Source organism: Pseudozyma flocculosa (genome assembly GCF_000417875.1).
Source record: "Pseudozyma flocculosa PF-1 unplaced genomic scaffold scaffold00005, whole genome shotgun sequence".
In the NCBI taxonomy this organism is placed as follows: domain Eukaryota; kingdom Fungi; phylum Basidiomycota; class Ustilaginomycetes; order Ustilaginales; family Ustilaginaceae; genus Pseudozyma; species Pseudozyma flocculosa.
The window spans coordinates 294,281-311,095 of NW_006920873.1; the positions used below are offsets into that span (position 1 = coordinate 294,281).

Genomic DNA, 16,815 nt, shown 5'->3' on the forward strand with positions numbered 1-16,815 from the left:
AGTTTCGCTGTCGTGCATCGGGCTGCACCCCTGCTGGCGAGAAGAAAACGCCAGGGACAGGCAGGCGCCGGCCTCGAAGCGCTCGTGATCGAGCCAACCAACTCGACCAACTCGACCAACCAACTCTGCCATCTTTAGCTTGCCCTGTCCCAGATCACCACTACGGCCACCGTCATCGCCACCGCAGTTCCACCCTGCCTCGCATCTCCCTACACGCCACCGATCGCTGTCCTTCGACCGACCGGCACGTAGACCAACGCGACGCACCCCTCTTCCCGCCCAGTCTTGCCTGGCCATGCCCTTGCCGCTCGGACCCTGCTAGCTTCTTCACTCTTCTCTTGCCTTGTGCCTCGCCTTTAGCCACCTTGCACGGAGCGTACACACCAGCATCGTCAGCCGATCTCGTACGACCACCGCACGGCTGTGACAGCACACTCGACACTGACAGCACGGCATGGCATGTCCAGCAGCCTCGCCCTTCCGCCCCTCGTCCTCTCGGCACGAGCAGCGGCAGCGAGGCATTGGCGGAGTCGAGGACCTCGCCCTCGTATCGCGCAGCATGGTCAGCCGGCATCGCCACGCTTGGCTCTTCCCGGCCTCACGATCAGCAACAGCAGCAGCAGCAGCAGCAGCAGCAGCAGCATCCACAACACCCGCGGCGGCATCAACGTGGCTGCTGCCGCCCCTCGCATAGCGCCGCCTTCGGGCCACGCACCCCACGGACGGGCCTCGAGGTCAGCCGCTGGACCATCTCGCTGCTTCTGCCAGAGCCACGGTCCGGCCAAGAGCTCCTCCTCCGCGGCACCCGCGCTCCTCGCCGACGCCTACGATCCTTCCCCTTACGACGCTCGCGATGCATACTTCGCGGCCCCCTCGCGGTATCAGCAACCCAGTCTCGGCGATGCCGACGAGGACTTACCAACTTCAGCTCCGATGCAGCTGGCAACGTCCTCGACATCGCCCCCGCGACGATCGCCCAAGGCCGACTTCTTCACTTCGGCACTCTCGGAACCCGCTTTCATCGATCGCGACCAGGATGAGGGCAAGGGCATGGGCAAGGCCAAGGGCAAGGGCAAGGCCAAGGAAGCGGAGCGTCTGCCCAACTGGTCCGACCAGCTCGCGCCCGACATCGTGAACAGCTACCTCGATCGAGCTCGGGTTCTGCTGCGATCCGGAGAGCGATCGCTGCCCGCCATCGCCAAGTCTTTCCCTTCGTCTAGCGAGTGCTCACGATCCCAGCTCAAGGAGCTGCAGTGCCTGGTGCTTCGCGACTGCATGGATCGGGAGGTCGACGCTGGCATCGTCAGGGACCTCTACCGCTCTGCGGCTGGCGACCGGGAGTTCATCTGCACTTCGGACCATGGCATGCAGCCCAGCCTGTCTCTCAACCTGCAGAGGTCGACGGTATGGCTCTGCTTTCGCTACTTTGTCGTCGCAGGACTCCTCAGAGACGCCGTGTGGATAACGAGCGACCCCAGGCTCAAGCGCTCGCAGGCCCGTTTCCTGATCGAACAGCTGCTCTTTGGTCTCGAGGAGCCCGAGGTCCGAGCCCGGGTCGAACTCGATCCCACCACCGCCGCCATCGACTCCTTGGTCAACCCACTACCACCTTCCTCATCGCCTCCGCCCCTGTGCACGCCCGAGCAGCGCGATACGCGGCTCGCCCTGCAGGAACTGAGCGAGTCGATGCGCGGCTGGATCGACGCCGGCGTGCAGTTCAAGAAACCGGCGCTGCAGCGCGCCACGATGCTGCTGTGCCAGGCCCGCTCCTACAGCCACCTGCTCCGACTCGTCCGCTCCCTGCAGCAGCGTGTGCAGCGAGACATGGATGCCTTGCGGCAGGACATGAGGACCGCCGGCGGCCTCGTCAGGCTCAGGGCCCAAGACGACTCGGATCCGCCAATCTTTCTGCCCGAGAGCCGCGTGGTCCGGATTATCTCGTCGCTATGTTCGCAGGAGGGCGACGGTCCTCGAACGGCCTACGAGATCTTCAGGATGCTACCGCCGGTGAAACGGTCCCGGCCGATGTACCACTCGCTGATGGAGCGCTTCGGCGAGGTCTCGATCCTGCCGGCGGGGATCGCATCTTCCCCTTCCTACCTTGCGCAGGCCTGGGATGGCGAGGACGTGGAAGAGGTGTCTTCAGGGTCCCCACCGCCGCCATTGCCATACTCTCACCAGCAGCCGGCACGATCCGAGGACCGAGAGCTGTGGGACGACTACTGCCGAGCAACACAGCTGGTCGACGGGGATGCGACAGCGACAGCAGCAGCGGAGATGGCGCACATGATCTCGAGCCGGATGCTCTCGCACGCGTTGCACGACAATCTCGGCCTGATCCGCGAGGACCTGCTGTACCTGCACCACGCCGCCGGCTCGTCGACGACGTTTCTCGACCTGACCGAGCCGAGCCAGCTGGCGGTGTTGAGCTGCGCCATCCGACACGGCGACATGTCGACCGGGTTTCGGCTTGCCCGGCTGCTCCTCTCGCACGTTTCCGCAGTCGACAGCGGCGGCGACGGCAGGACTGGGGCCGAAATTCGGAGGCAACGGGAGGCGCTGGACCGAAGGCGGACGCGCATCTTCAACGCGCTGCTCGAAGGCGCCGTCGATGTGCGGGACGTGTCGCTGCGCCGGTCATCTGTGGCTGTGCACCGACATGCCCCGGACCCGCCGCCGTCGAGCGGCGCAGCCGGTGCATCGGTGGCGGGCCAGAAATACGCCAAACGACGGCTGAAGCACAAGCGGCTGACGCGGTCGCAGCGCCTGCAGCGCTTCCTCGACCGGTTTCGGAACCTGCTCGACCGGTTCGACCTGCGACCGGACTGGAAGACGGTCGGGCTGGTCGTCCGGCTCCTGACGCGGTGGGACCACGTCGTCGATGTCGACAAGCTCGAGGATGTGACGTGCATCATCCACGAGCGCCTCCTTTTCTCGGCGCGGAAATCCGATCAGCGCACCCTGGGCGGAGCGAAGAAGAAGGCGGACGACCGCAAGGGTGCGGCCATTGTTCTGCGCACCCTCGTCAAGGCCTTTGAGAGGAGAGGCGACGTCGCGAGCGCCCGCGTCGTGCTGGATCTGCTGCAGAGGTGCAGTCGCTACCATGGCGCCTCCATGTAATCAACCAACTCTTCTGCGTCTGCCGTCTGCGACGCGATAGCTGCATGCCCTCTTTCTTACCTTGCGTTCTTCTGGCTCGCCGTCCGTGGTGTGCATCGCGATGCGGGGCGAGACCGCTGTGCTTGGCCCTCAAGGCAAGCGGGGGCTGTCTTGCTGCCCTTCGATGGACCCTCCCGCAACTCGGGGGCACCGCGCCAAGACGGGGGGAGGCACTAGGCAGGCAGAGCACCGGGGGAGGCGACGGGTGGTTCGGACGGGTGGGAAACTCTTTCGAGATGGGCACCGGGACGGCTCTTTGGACGGACGGAGAGGAAGGGAGACGGGGGGCGGATGGAGCGGGAGAGCCGGGGACCGGGGGAGGGGTGATAATTGACAATGACGCTAGCCACAAGGAATGAGGTCTAGGAGAAACGAACGGCGACCGAGCGCAGCAAAAGGGGCGTGGAAAGGGGGAATGGCGGGGGCGAGAGCAGGATGGGTGCGGGTCCCACTGAAGGAGGAAAGGATGCAGGTGGAAGATCATCGGCGGATCAGGCCGGACAGGGTCGAGGCAGGAAGGCTGATCAGCCCGCCGATCGACACTGGCGAACGGCAGAACTGACGCTGGCCGGCGAGCGCGCGACGACGACCGCAGCCTGGCGCTCCGCTGCGACCGAGCCGGCAGAGTTCGATCTCTCCGCGGACGCCCGCCCTAGGACGGGTATTGCTTTTGGACCGCGTGCAGGCAGCCGGGGCCTCGAGGGGATGGCAAGCGCAACACCTGTGGCAACGCGCCGTCTAGGCGTCTGCCGCCGGCTTGTTAGCCACGGCGCCGTCGAGGCTTTTGTGGCCGGCCAGCTCGGCGAGCACTGAAGGGTCCATCGGAATCACGCTCTTGCGACGCACGTGCGGGCTCTCCTGCTTGCCGACCTGCTGCCGCGACGTCTCTGGAAATTGCCGCATGTCGTCCAGGCCGTCCTCGCCGTTGTGCCGGGGCGTGGTGGGCACGCCGTCCGGTTGCTCAAGACCCTGCTCAGCGTCCTCAAAATCCGTCGTCGACACCTCGCCGTTGCTGCGGTGGCCGACGCCCTCAAAGAGGCTGCCCGCCCCGCCGGCGAGATCGCCCGCCGAGTCAATTGAGTCGGTGTCGGATAATGTCGACGAGCCCGCGGGTGCCGCGTCATCGTCCTGCAGCGTCTTAGGGATCGGGGCGCCGATCGCCTTGCTGTTCTCGATCGCCGACTCGCGCAACCTCCGCCACGCCTCGTCGCGATCCCGCAGCTTTTGCCTCTCCCTGCAAATGTGCCGAAAGGGGCAGGCGCGTGCGATGCAAGCGTCGTCAGCTCTGGATCCATTCGCATCGTCGCGCGTCGGCTGGGACAGATCCACTCACATCTGTCTTTGCTGCTTGAAGTCGTTGGTGCACATGTCAAACAACGCCGGGTTGATCTCCATAAAGAGCTTGAGCGCGTTGTAGACGAGGCCGTGGATCGTCCTGGCGAGGCGGGTCGGAGGGGCAGCGAAGGTTGCACAACGTGCGTTAGCGTCACTGGCATACGCCGCCGCCTTGCGACGCGGTCACCCTTCGGACTTACCGGTTCCAGTGGCTCTTGGAGTTCTGGTAGAGCGCCGAGAAGACGATGGGGAGGATGACCTGGACATTGTCCCCGATGAGGTTGACAATGTACTCGTTGTTCCAAAAGTAGAGTGCGCGCTCGGCGACCTGGAAGTGCTGGCTGTTGATGCAGCGCTGCAGCTGCTGGAAGAGGGGCACCTCGATCTTGACAAACTCGGCGGGCTCGATCACGTCGAGGATCTCCTCGACCTCGTTGAGGAACATGACCTCCTTTGGTGAGTTGACCTTGGGCCAGTAGCGGAGCAGGCCGAGTAGCACCTCTTCGGTGAGCGAGCTGTCCTTTTCGAGGAACTGGACGACGCAGTAGGCCAGCTGCGGGTGGTAGAGGGCGAGGCTCTTGACCTTGTGGAGGGGTATGAGGACGCGCGTGAGGAACGTCTTGTGCTCCTCCTTGAGCGGCAGCGCAAAGCCGTTGATGATCGACCCGAGGATCTCGAGCAGCTCGGCGATGCCATTGTGCCTCTCGGTCTCGTAGATGAACTGGAAGAAGACATTGTTGATCGAACGGCGGATAAAGGCGCGGAGGTTGAGGAACTTGCCGTAGATGCGGTGGAGGGTCGTCTTGAGGAAGTCGCGCTCGCGCGGGTCCTCGCTGTCAAAGAGCTCGAGCAGCTGCAGGACAAAGTGGTGGTCGATGTACTTCTTGGCCAAGTTGGTGTTGAAGTCCGGGCTCTCGACAAAGCGCAGGAAGAACTCGTAGACGATCTGGAGGTGCGGCCATGCCAGCTCGAGCACCGGCTCGTCCTCCTCCGGATCAAACGCGTCGCCGGTCGGGTTGACCTGCGGCGGGATCGAGCGGAACAGATTCGATCCGAACTGTTTTCCACGTCGAGGGGCGGCGGCGCAGGGGAGAGGCGAAGAGGTGAGGACAAATCAGCACGCCGCGTGTGTGGCGAGGTGGGGAAAGCGATCGACGATCCGATGCGCCGCGTGCACACTCACCATCGAGACAACCTCCGGGTAGATGTTGTCGGTGATGACACCGCGGCTGCTGGTGATGTAGTCGAGCATCTCGTGCAGCGTCTGCGCCTTGACCTGCTTGCCCTTGAGCTCCTGGCTGGCGTCGTTGAAGTCAAAAACGACCGAGCACTGACGCAGCTTCCGCACAAACAACTCTGGCCGATCCGCCGGCACGACCTCTGCGGAACGGCGTCGAGGGAGGTGCAGGGATGAAATCGATCAGCTCGGCGCTCGCAAGGCCGGCGGCACGGACCGCGGCCCGTGGGGGACACCACTCACCGTTGAAGTTGGGCAGCTTCTCCAGCTCGACCTTTTCCGTCACGTGGAAGCGGCTGGAGCGCTGCTTCCTTGGGGGCGTCTTGGACGTGATGGGGATGGTGTCCTTGGGCCCGGTGCTTGTTGTTCCCTGTCGCAGCCTGTTGAGCGCACCTGCTTTCGGGGGCGTGGCCAGCTCAGACGGGGCAAGGCCGGCGTTGCTGAGCGAGGCCATCGCCCCTCCGGGCGGCGGTGGTGAGCCGGGCGAACCGGTGTGGTGGAAGGGGGTTACAGACGAAGAGGGTTGCGACGAGGTGGCGACCGCATGCGGGATGGGATCGGCCGGCATCTCCGAGGAGACGACTACCACAGGGGGTGCCGGCGACGTCTTGTCAGCCAGGGTCGGTGCGAAACCGGGGCCCGAGGTCCTCTTCTCCGGCGTACCTTGTCCGCTCGCAAAGGCGTTGCCCGCATAGCCGGCCGGTCCCGATGGCTGGGATGTGATGCTGCTGCTTCTGGACGATGGCGTGGCCGCCGAGCTGGCAGGCGCCGAGCCAAAGTCCTTGCCCTTGAGCGACCCCTGGTACGCCGGACTAGACGGCACCGTGCCACCCTTGGGCGGCGGGGCCGGCACCGTACCACCGCCCGCGGAGCTCGACCTGTTGCTGGACCCGTTCGGATCGCTGGATTTGGACCGAGACAGGTTCTGAAGACGGGCAGCACCAAGCAACGATGCAGAATCGTGTCAGCGCGGCCGACGACAAGCGCTTTCCGCTTTCCAGGGGCCCGAGCAGCTCGGGGAGCAGCGGCAACGATCCACTCACCATTGCCTTTTTGAGACCCTTCATCTTGGCTGTGCTCTACAGGCCGCGCAGCGGGCTGTCTTGGGCGAGTGGTTCGACGACTTTCTGTTGACGCTGCTGTTGACGCTGCGTTCGAATGACGTCGATGCCTGCGATGTGCTGTGCTGGCAGGTGCGACGTCTCGGAGAGTCTCTCGAGATGACGAGGAACGTCGAGAGCAAAGACCGCCACGGGGAAGTGACGGGGGTGTCCAGGAGTAGCTGGTGGTCGGCCGAGTTGCTTCGGACGGAAGGTTATCCAGAACGACGACACCTCTGGGCGATGGGACAACGTCCGGTGGTCTCTTGGCGATATGCCGGAAGGTCGCAAGCTGGTAGACGCTGGCGTGGGATCAGGCCACCGAGCGGCGTGATGTGTGGGTAGCTGGGTCAGGAGGAGACGAAGGTGGTGCCGTCGCTCCGGAACGAGGTAGGGCTCAGAACTGGCGAGCGGCGGGTCGCAGGAGATGTCGCTGAGCCGAGGACTCGACAGCAGCTCGATTTCGGATGATCCGAGGCAAGCTGAGCGGGGCGATAGGCGGGCGAGATGTAGGGGGCGGTCTCGCTGCAGGACGCGTGACGGTCGAGAACGGGAACGACGGGGAGCTGAACGCGCGATGGAAAGGGCGTAACAGTGTTGTCGATGCTGTGAGCAGGGCACGATGCGCCGACGAACGCTGAGCTTGAGCGAGGGAGCGGCGATGTTTCGATACACAGCGAGCGGCGGCCTCAGGGCGGAGGTGGCGACCAGGAGCGGCAGAGGGAAGAGAGGGCGCGAAAGATGGAAGATGCCGATGCGTGCGTGGAGGGAGTGTGGGTCGGCGACGCGGACGGGCGTGGTGGTGTCGAAGTCGAGGTCCAAACCAGGTGGGGTCGATGGCAGAGAGGGTCTGAGAGATCGAGTCGAGGCGGGGAGAGGCGAGCGAGAGAGCGAGAGGCGCGCGGGCGGTGGTGTTGGAGTCGACGCTGCTGCTGCTGCTGCTGCTGCTGCTGCTGCTGCTGCTGCTGCTGCTGCTGCTTGGCCTGGCTGGCCAGCTCGAGTTGGCAGCCAAAAGCCTGGCCTGGGCTGGCGCGAGGGCAACCTGGCCTGGCCTGGCCTGGCCTGGCCTGGCCTTGGGGCCCTCAAGTCACCACTCACCTGAGACGCGGGAAAGCCAGCTGCTGCTGCTTGGCCTGAGGGGCGACCGCCGTCGTCGCAGGCGAGGCCTGGCTGGCCGGCTGGCGGGCTGGCTGGCTGGCTGGGGTTGGCTCGTCGGCTGGCTCGCCCGCCTACGCAAACCCAACGCCGCCGTAGCTTGTGCTGGTGCTGGCCAGTTGGCCACCCGCCTGCCCTCCTGCCTGCCGTTGACCCTCACGCCCACGCACGCACGCACCCATGCACGCGAACCACCTCCGCCCGACGACCGCTTGCAGCCAGGACCAGGTAGGTAGAGAGGGTCCTGCCGGGGCCTCGCCTGCCACCGTACCTCTCTGCTGGCCTGCCGAAAGCCCGCTTCTTTGCCTGCCTGCTGCCTGTCTGTCGGTCGGTCGGTCGTCGTCGCATCGCGCCTGCCCGCCCACCTGCCTGCCCGCCACCTCCTCGCCTACCGCCACGCCTGGTGGGAAACCCACCGGTGCCAGGCCAGGCCTCCAGGCTGGGCTGCCAGCTCTTCGGCACGCACGCACGCAAACACGCGCGCGCGCGCCTCTCTCCCCTCTTTCCTGACCTGAACCACAGCCAAGCCTCTCGTCCTCTGCTCGCTGGAGTCGACAGAGAGGCAGGGAGGCCGGCCCTCGCGTGCGTGTTTGGTGAATGGAAATTTCCGACCTTCTGTGGTGCGTGCGTGCGAGCGTTGCGTGCGTTGGCTCGGGATCGGGCCTGCCGACTTGCCTGGACTGGCCAGGCCTGGCCTCTGGCAAGCCTGTCCGCTGGCCGCCGCCGGAGTGGCAGCCGGGAAAGCCTGCGCGCACAGGGCAAGCGCCACGCCGCCTGCCTCGTCAAACTCGATCGGGCGACAGCTGCGCCTGCGTAGATCAGCCAGCCAGAAGGCCGCGTCTGCTGCGGCAGGTCCGATGCCCGCCAGCACAGCGGGAGCAGATACGTCACGGAATGGCTGACATCGACGTCGACGTTGCTACGGGAGCTTTTTTCACGTCTACCAACTCTCTCTCTAGCCTCCATATTCGATGGCTCGATCTCTCTACCTTAGCTTCTAGCTCGTCACAGGCAACGCTCTTGGCCGGTATCGGGCCGATCCGCTACACATCCCCGAACAGCTTGGCGTTGAGCTCGTCGACGGCACGGCGGGTGCTGCGAGCAGGCGGGCAAAACAGGCTTCGCGGTCAGCCGGATGAGCTCTTTCCTGGGCTGGGTGGTCGCCGTCTAGGGCGCAGCGCGCTGCTGCCGGTGCCCTCGGCCGTTCTACTCACGCAGCGACGCTCTGCTCGGCCCCCGGCAGGTCCGAGTGCAGGCAGATCGAAAACGGCCGGCATCGTCCGCCGTTGTCGCCGTGTCCGAACTCGGGCATGTGGACCTCGCCGCCGCCTTGGGCGTAGTTGGTGCCCGTCAGCGCCACCTTGCGGGCGCGCTCTGCCGACTCCTCTGGGCTGATCTCCTTGCTCTGGGCCGGCGGGATCAGCGCTCCTTCGGGCGAATACTCGATGTCGACAAACAGCTCGGGGACGAACGGGATGCCAACCTCTTTGGCCACCTCTTCGTGCACCGTGCCGCCGAGGCCGTCTGGCAGAGGAGTAGTTCGGAGGGACGGCGATTGTCAGCGGCGGCGGGCCGTCCAATCGTTCGGCCGTGGGGAGCGTACTCACACACAGGCACGCCCCACGCCTTGATCGCCCTGAAGGCCGCCACGCAGTGAGGACGCGAGTTCTTGAGATAGAAGTAGAGGGCGCCGTGTGGCTGTCGTCGTCATCGCCGCCGTGGTAGCGCCGCAAGAGGCAGCCGGGCTGCGGTCAGTCCCCCCGCTTCCACTCGCAGCGAGGCCGAGGAGAGAGACATGCTCACCTTGACATGGTTGAGCGGCACGCCTTCTAGGTCGCAGAATGCCTTGACGGCGCCAATCTTCGTGCGTGTTCGAAGAGCAGAGATGTAAGCCAGCGCAGCCGATCAGCTACGATCCTGCTAGAGCCAGGACCGCGAGCGAGGTTGAGCCTACCTGGTACGTGATGATGTCGGCGACCTCCTCTTCGGTGAGCTCCATCCGTCGACGGCCTGCCGTGGTGAAGGCGATGGCAAGCTCCGTGTCAGCTACAGTAAGCCTGTTCATCGACTCAACGCCGCACATCGCCTCGCTGCTCACCGAAACCGGCGAGATCCGGGAAGCCCGGATGGGCTCCGACGGCGACATTGTGCTTCTTGGCCAGCCGGACCGCTGGTGCGTCGATGGTCGGGTACAATGCATCAGAGCGTCAGCGCAACGGCCCTACCTTTTGAGGATCTGCTCTCGACGCATTCTCTTCTCACTCTTGTGCAAGGTGACGGGGTCCGATGCGTGGAAGCCGCAGGCGACGTTGGCCACATCGATGTGCTTCATGATCTCCTCGTCCGGGCCGAGCTTCCAGCGTCCGAACGCCTCGCCCATCTGCCGGCGTGCGGCAGCCGCGATGAGGACCAGAGGCAAAGCTCGTGACGTTCAGCTTGGTCGGACGAGCCTCGCCTCGCTCTCCCCGCAGCCAGACTGGACTCACATCGGCGTTGATCTGAGGCGTTGTGCAGGTTCACAGCGCACCCGTCCGTATCAGCCTCTGGCGCTCCCAACGCAGCGGGGAAGGGCTTATGCCTGGGCACTCACCTCGATCTTCTTTGGCAAGCTCCTGGCTGTCATGGCGGTAGCGTGCTGGGGTGGTGGTGAGGCAGAAGGAGCCTCGTCGAGACTCCGTGGTCCAACTCTGTGGGTCGGGCAGAAGGCCGGCCTCTTCAGAAGAGGCGCCGATGTCGTCGGTGACCTGCCGCCGTCACAATGCCTCCACATTTGCGGGGAAGGGGCGGAGCCAGCATGCGGATGCCGTACCCACCCACGGGCGTGCGTCAGTCACCAGACGGTACGATGAGGGCTGGCGGCGCTCGACGGACGTAAGAGTAGGGTGACCATCTGGCCGCGATCGGGCAGCTGCCGCTCTCCGGGAGACACGGAGCTCGACAGATTCGGGAGGAGATGCCGAGCGGGGTAGTGGGCGATATGGTCACGAGCGCGGACGGCCTCGCTTGCACCGCTGAGAGGCGGGCGGTGCCTTGAAGGTGTCGGTACAGGTACCAAGCCGCCTGACGAGGGCAGGCATGCTCCGCTATGTCCCTACGTCGCCGCCCTGCTACCGGCCTGTGACGAGGGCCTCCTGTGGCTTGCCGTGGCGATGGGTATGGTCGAGGGGCATGACGAGGATCTCGCTCGGTATCCGAGCCACGAGGCTGCTGCTGCTGCTCGCGCGGTACGGTGCTTCATGCCGTCTGCGGTTGCTTGTCCAGCTGTCGTCGTGGTGCCGCAAGGGCCACCCGAAGGCTCCCCTCGGCCTCTGACGTCCCCTCCCTCGGACTTCGTCCCTCGTCCCTCGTCCCTCGTCCCTCGTCCCTCGTCCCTTCTCCCGACGACTCGGCCCGGCCCGACCTCCCACTTTTCTGGCCACGCTCCTCGACTCGACTCTTACATATACGTGCCTGAACGGTGGCATAGACCGCAACGGAAGGCATCCCCACAAGGCCGTACGGATAGATCTTCACCTGCCCTTTCGCGCTCCTCTCCGGCGACCTGCAACTCGGCCCTCTCTTGACTGACGCCTCCGACGCTGCACTCGACTCAACACCATCTTGAAAGACACCGTACTTCATCGTCACTGCAATGACCGGCGACAGCTCGGGCCTCACCGGCAGCCAGCCCAAGGTGTCGCTGCGGGCCATCCGCAAGGTGCTGATCGCCAACCGCGGAGAGATTGCCCTCAGGCTGGTGAGCAGACGAGCTGCGGAAGCGTTCCGAGAGCGTGGGCTCGGGGCTGCCGTCTGACAAGCCTTTGCCTCTGGCCATACCCTTTCCGCAACATGCCGCGCGTCGGCCCAGATCCGCACCTCAAAGGCACTCGGCCTGCAGACAGTGGCCATCTACACCCACGACGATGCCGGGGCGCCCCACGTCACGGCCGCCGACGAGGCCTTCCTGCTCGAGGGTAGGGAGTCGGAGGGCAAGGGCTATCTCGACCAGGCGGCCATCGTCGACCTCTGCGAGCGGACCGGCGCCACCTGCATCCTGCCCGGGTACGGCTTCCTCTCGGAGAACCCCAAGTTTGCCGCTCTGGTCGAGTCCAAGCCCGGCCTGATCTTTGCCGGACCGCGCGCCGAGACCATCGAGTCGTTTGGCCTCAAGCATAGGGCTCGGCAGATGGCCGAGGAAGCGGGCGTGCCGTGCGTGCCCGGATCGGACCTGCTCCGCGACGCTACCGACGCCCTCTCGGAGGCGGAGCGGATCGGATACCCCGTGATGCTCAAGAGCACCGCGGGCGGCGGCGGCCTGGGACTCCAGGTCTGTCGCGACCGCGCCGAGCTCGAGGGCGCGTATGCCAAGATTGCCAGCAGAGGCCAGGCCCTCTTCGGCGACGCCTCCGTCTTTATGGAGCGTTACGTCGATTCGGCGCGCCACGTCGAGGTGCAGATCTTTGGCAACGGCCAGGGAGATGCCATCCACTTTGGCGAGCGAGAGTGCAGCATCCAGAGGAGGCACCAGAAGGTGAGAGGCATGTGCCGGATGCAGTCGAGACGATGGGATCCGCCGCTGACTCGACTGAGCATCACTCGCTCCACGACGACGCAAACAAGGTCATCGAGGAGTGTCCCTCGCCCTTTGTCCAGCGCACGCCCGGGCTGCGGAAGCGAATCACCGAATGCGCAGTGTCGCTGGCCAAGCTGGCAAAATACCGTGGTGCCGGCACGGTGGAGATGCTCGTCGACGAGTGAGTAGGCTGCCAAGTCGAGGGTTCTGAACCTGCCTCCGGGCCAACGTCCGCTGACCTGTGGAGCTGCGATCTCGCCTGCTTGACCTCGACGCCGCCGCCGTCTGCAGCGCCGATGCGAGCTTCTACTTCCTCGAGGTCAACGCGCGCCTTCAGGTCGAGCACTGCGTCACAGAGCTCTGCTACGACACCGACCTCGTTGCGCTGATGTTGATGCAGGCCGACGAGGAGCTGTCGGGCAAGGGTGGCATCGACTCGTCGACCCTGCTCTCGCTCCAGAAGGACGCCCCCCAAGGCGCCGCCATCGAGCACCGCCTATACGCTGAGAACCCGATCCGCGATTATGCGCCGACTCCGGGCCTGCTCCAGGTAATCGAGTTCGCCGCCGACTCGGTGTCCAAGGCGCGCATCGACGGGTGGGTCTCGAGCGGCACGACCGTCTCGGCTTCGTACGATCCGCTGCTGGCCAAGATCTGCGTGTGGGCCAAGAGCCGCGAGGCCGCCATAGACGACGCCCGCACGCTGCTCCGAGCGTCCAAGGTCCAGGGCACGCCGACCAACCTCGGTCTGCTCCAGGCCATCGTCGAGTCGGACAGCTTCGCGCGCGGGGACACGCTGACGTCGTTCCTGACGCCGAAGTCGAGCTTCCGCTACGCTCCCTGCGCCCTCGAGGTCATCAGCGGCGGCATCAGCACCACCGTCCAGGACTACCCGGGAAGGCGCGGCTTCGGTCACGGCGTGCCCGAGGCCGGCGCCATGGACCCGCTCTCGCTGCGCATCGCCAACTGCCTGGTCGGGAACAAGGACGGCGCCGAGGCGCTCGAGATCACCCTGGCTGGGCCTGAGCTCCTTTTCCACGCGCCGGCCATCGTCGCACTTGCCGGTGCTGAGATGGACATGTCGCTGGACGGCAAGGAGGTGGCGCCCTACTCGCGCATCGTCGTACAGGTAGGTTCCCGCCTCAAGATCGGCAAGGTGCCCGCTGACAAGGCCGGCTGCCGTGCCTACCTTGCCATCCGCGGCGGCTTGCCGCAGGTGCCCATTTACCTGGGGTCCAAGTCTACCAGCCCGTCCCTCGCGGCAGGCGGCTTCCAGGGGCGTGGCCTGTTGGCCGGTGACACCCTTGACCTCGATAAGGCCTCGAGCGAGTTGGCCGCATCGGGCAAGGTGGCGCCCTTCAGCTTGCCACAAAAGCTGTGGCTGTCAAGGAGCTTCGACCAGTCGCGCTCCGAGCGTGGCTGGCAGATCCTCTGCATCACTGGTCCATTCGACGACGACTCCTTTATGACGGCCAATGACCGCAAGAAGCTGTACGGCGCCACCTGGAAGGTGACCCACCAGGCGAGTCGGACCGGCATCCGCCTCGGTGGCGACCGTTTCGAATGGGCTCGCTCCGACGGCGGCGAGGGCGGCTCTCACCCTTCCAACGTGCTCGAGTTTGGCTACTCGGCGCGCGGGATCAACATGAACGGAGACGTGCCCGTAATCCTGGGCAAGGATGGCCCGGACCTCGGCGGTCTGCTGATTTGCAACACCATCATCTCCGCCGAGTGGCGCGACGGCCAGCTCAAGCCCAACGACTCGTTGCACTTTGTGCCGGTCACATTTGACCAGGCCAAGGAGCTGTCGGACCGGATCGAGCGCTTCCTCGAAGGCGTCAAGGCGGCTGCAGAGTCGGGCGAGGCGGGAAGAGTCAGCTCCCTCGAGATGCAGGTCGAGGGCAGCTCTCTCTACGGCGATGGCGGCGATTTTGCCACGTCCTACTCAATCCTCGACGAAGTGGCCGAGGTGGAAGGCCTGCGTCCCAAGGTAACGATCCGCTCGGCGGGCGATCGCTTTGTGCTGGCCGAGTACGGCGACATGACGGCCGACATCCTGCACCGGTGCCGTATCGAGCTGCTGGTGCGCGAACTGATCAAGCAAAAGGACGAGGCGGGCATCGTCGACCTCAACCCGAACCTGCGCAGCCTGACGGTGCAATTTGACCCGAACCGGACCAGCATGAAGGCGCTGGTCGAGCGCCTCAAGGGCATCGAGGAGACGCTGCCGAGCGCCACCGAAGTCAAGATCCCCACGCGCGAATTTACGCTGCCCGTGACGTTCGACGACCCAGAGATCAAGCTCTCGGTGCAAAAGTACATGGAGACGGTGCGCTCCAAGGCCGTCTACTTGCCTGACAATAAGGCGTACCTGGCCGAGGCCAACGGCTTCAGCTCGGCCGCCGAGGTCGAGGAGGCCATTGTCGGATGCTCGCAGCTGGCAGTGGCCGTCGGCTTCTACTTTGTGAGTGCGCGAATAGGGGCATCAGGCGTCGGAAGCGGCCCGGAAGACGGCCGTCGTGGCGAGGCTGCGTTGAGAGGATGCGCGCCTGCGCCTCGGCCAACATCGCTGAGACTCCTCTTTTGCCCTCTGCAATCGGATCCACTAGGGCACGCCAATCCTGCTTCCACTGGATCCGAGCAAGAGGCTGCGATGCCAAAAGTATAACCCAACCCGCCTGTCGACGCCAGCAGGCGCGCTTGGCCACGGCGGCAGCTGCTACGCCATCTACCCGTGCACTGCTCCCGGCGGCTACCCGCTCCTCGGCCGGACGCTGCCGTGCTGGGCGGGCTTCGGCGACAAGCCCGGGTTCTCTCCCGGGAAGCCCTACCTCTTTGAGAACTTCGACACCATCCGCTTCGAAAAGGTCGACCAGGCCACCGTGAGTTGCAGCTGCAGAGGGTCATTTGGCATCGGATTGGCCGGCTGACATGTCATCCTCTGCTGCCCTCTATCCGCCATCCCATGCGCCAAATCCGGGGCAGTACGACAAGGCGCTGCGAGACTTTGACGCGGGAAGCTACAAGTGGAAGGTGCGCGAGACGGTGTTCGACGTGGCCAAGCAGTCGGCGTTCCTCGAGACGGTGGCGGACAAGGCCAAGCAGTTCCGGCAGCAGCAGGAGGCGGCGCTGGAGAAGACCAAGCAGAAGGAGGACAGGCTTTACGCCGAGTGGACGAAGGAGGTCGAGGAGGCGGCTGCCAAGAAGGCGGCGGGGTCGGGCACTTCTTCGAGCGGTGCGTCGATCGAAGACTTTGACGACGGTGAGTTTTAACCCCGGCAGTGGCGTTGCCTGCGTCCCTTCGTTCTCGGAGCCAGTCGCTGACGGTCCACTCTGCGCTCCCCTCCCATTTCTGTGACCGTGACTGCGATCGCAGATCCCGACGCCATCCCGATTCCATCGAGCCTGGCCGCCAACGTGTGGAAGGTGCTGGTGAAGCCGGGCGAGCGCGTCGAGGCGGGCCAGAAGGTGGCCATCCTGGAAGCCATGAAGATGGAGATTGACGTCGTCGCGCCCGAAGGGTGCACGTCGATCAAGGCCATCATCAAGCCGCCGGGCAGCAGCGTCGCGCCTGGCGATGCCGTCCTCGTCGGCGGCCGCGGATAGCACCATCCACGGGCGGATCGTAGTCGCTCGCGCGCGCGCGCCCTGCTCGATCTGTGGAGATCCCGAAAGACATGCGTAGGACAGGGCTCGGGTGGTTCTCGTTGGTTCTTGCTCTGTATCCTTCCAAATTGGAACTGGTCCCCGATGCCGCTGCGATGTGATACAGGAGACGGTGATGAGTCGGAAGGACCCGCTTAGGCTCACGGCCGCCCACACGCGGTCGACCCGCCCGGAGCCGCTCGTTTCACCCTTGGCCTTGAGATCAGGCGAGGCACAGACCACCAGCGTTGTTGAACGTGTGCGGGCCCTTCGACGGCATTCATGAAAGGCTGCTTCGGCGTCCTAGCCTGTTTGATTGATAGAGAGCTCGCCCCTCTGCTCCAAGGGCGAGCTAGAGGCCTAGGAGAAGACGACATGAGGGGAGGGAGGGAGGGGACGACATGCTGCCGACGCCTGGTTTGGTTCCAGCACCATGGCGTCGACCTGGTGCCCTTCTGCACCGCCTGGCTCGTCTGCATCGACATCGTTCCGCGCGGGGTATCTCTTCTCTCGATGAGTGGCCTCCATTCCTCCTTCCCGGTCATCCTTGCATGTTCCTCTGTGCCTCTACCCGTCATACAGCTCCGTTCCTTTCGTCGACGCTGTTGGATCGGTGTTCCAAGCCTCGACAT

The 16,815-nt window shown here is 65.0% G+C and overlaps 4 protein-coding genes across 4 annotated transcripts; 2 read left to right on the forward strand and 2 right to left on the reverse strand.

The window, feature by feature from the left end:
• Positions 1-459: 459 nt before the first annotated feature.
• On the forward strand, positions 460-3,120 carry PFL1_01932 (uncharacterized protein; the record flags this gene model as incomplete). The annotated part of the gene is made up of 1 exon (XM_007879443.1): positions 460-3,120. The coding sequence occupies one exon, from the start codon at positions 460-462 to the stop codon at positions 3,118-3,120; it is 2,661 nt and encodes an 886-aa protein (XP_007877634.1).
• A 777-nt stretch (positions 3,121-3,897) lies between these two features.
• On the reverse strand, positions 3,898-6,798 carry PFL1_01933 (uncharacterized protein; the record flags this gene model as incomplete). Its single annotated transcript, XM_007879444.1, has 7 exons — positions 3,898-4,393; positions 4,493-4,594; positions 4,695-5,551; positions 5,678-5,874; positions 5,975-6,313; positions 6,395-6,656; positions 6,775-6,798. 7 exons carry the CDS (start codon positions 6,796-6,798, stop codon positions 3,898-3,900), a joined length of 2,277 nt encoding a protein of 758 aa, XP_007877635.1.
• A 2,231-nt stretch (positions 6,799-9,029) lies between these two features.
• On the reverse strand, positions 9,030-10,756 carry PFL1_01934 (uncharacterized protein; the record flags this gene model as incomplete). The annotated part of the gene is made up of 9 exons (XM_007879445.1): positions 9,030-9,081; positions 9,201-9,510; positions 9,594-9,684; positions 9,790-9,846; positions 9,941-9,996; positions 10,085-10,156; positions 10,249-10,366; positions 10,473-10,484; positions 10,577-10,756. 9 exons carry the CDS (start codon positions 10,754-10,756, stop codon positions 9,030-9,032), a joined length of 948 nt encoding a protein of 315 aa, XP_007877636.1.
• An 861-nt stretch (positions 10,757-11,617) lies between these two features.
• Positions 11,618-16,144, forward strand: PFL1_01935 (uncharacterized protein; the record flags this gene model as incomplete). Its single annotated transcript, XM_007879446.1, has 7 exons — positions 11,618-11,722; positions 11,834-12,496; positions 12,586-12,719; positions 12,830-15,002; positions 15,148-15,420; positions 15,524-15,800; positions 15,915-16,144. 7 exons carry the CDS (start codon positions 11,618-11,620, stop codon positions 16,142-16,144), a joined length of 3,855 nt encoding a protein of 1,284 aa, XP_007877637.1.
• Between the last annotated feature and the right edge of the window lie 671 nt (positions 16,145-16,815).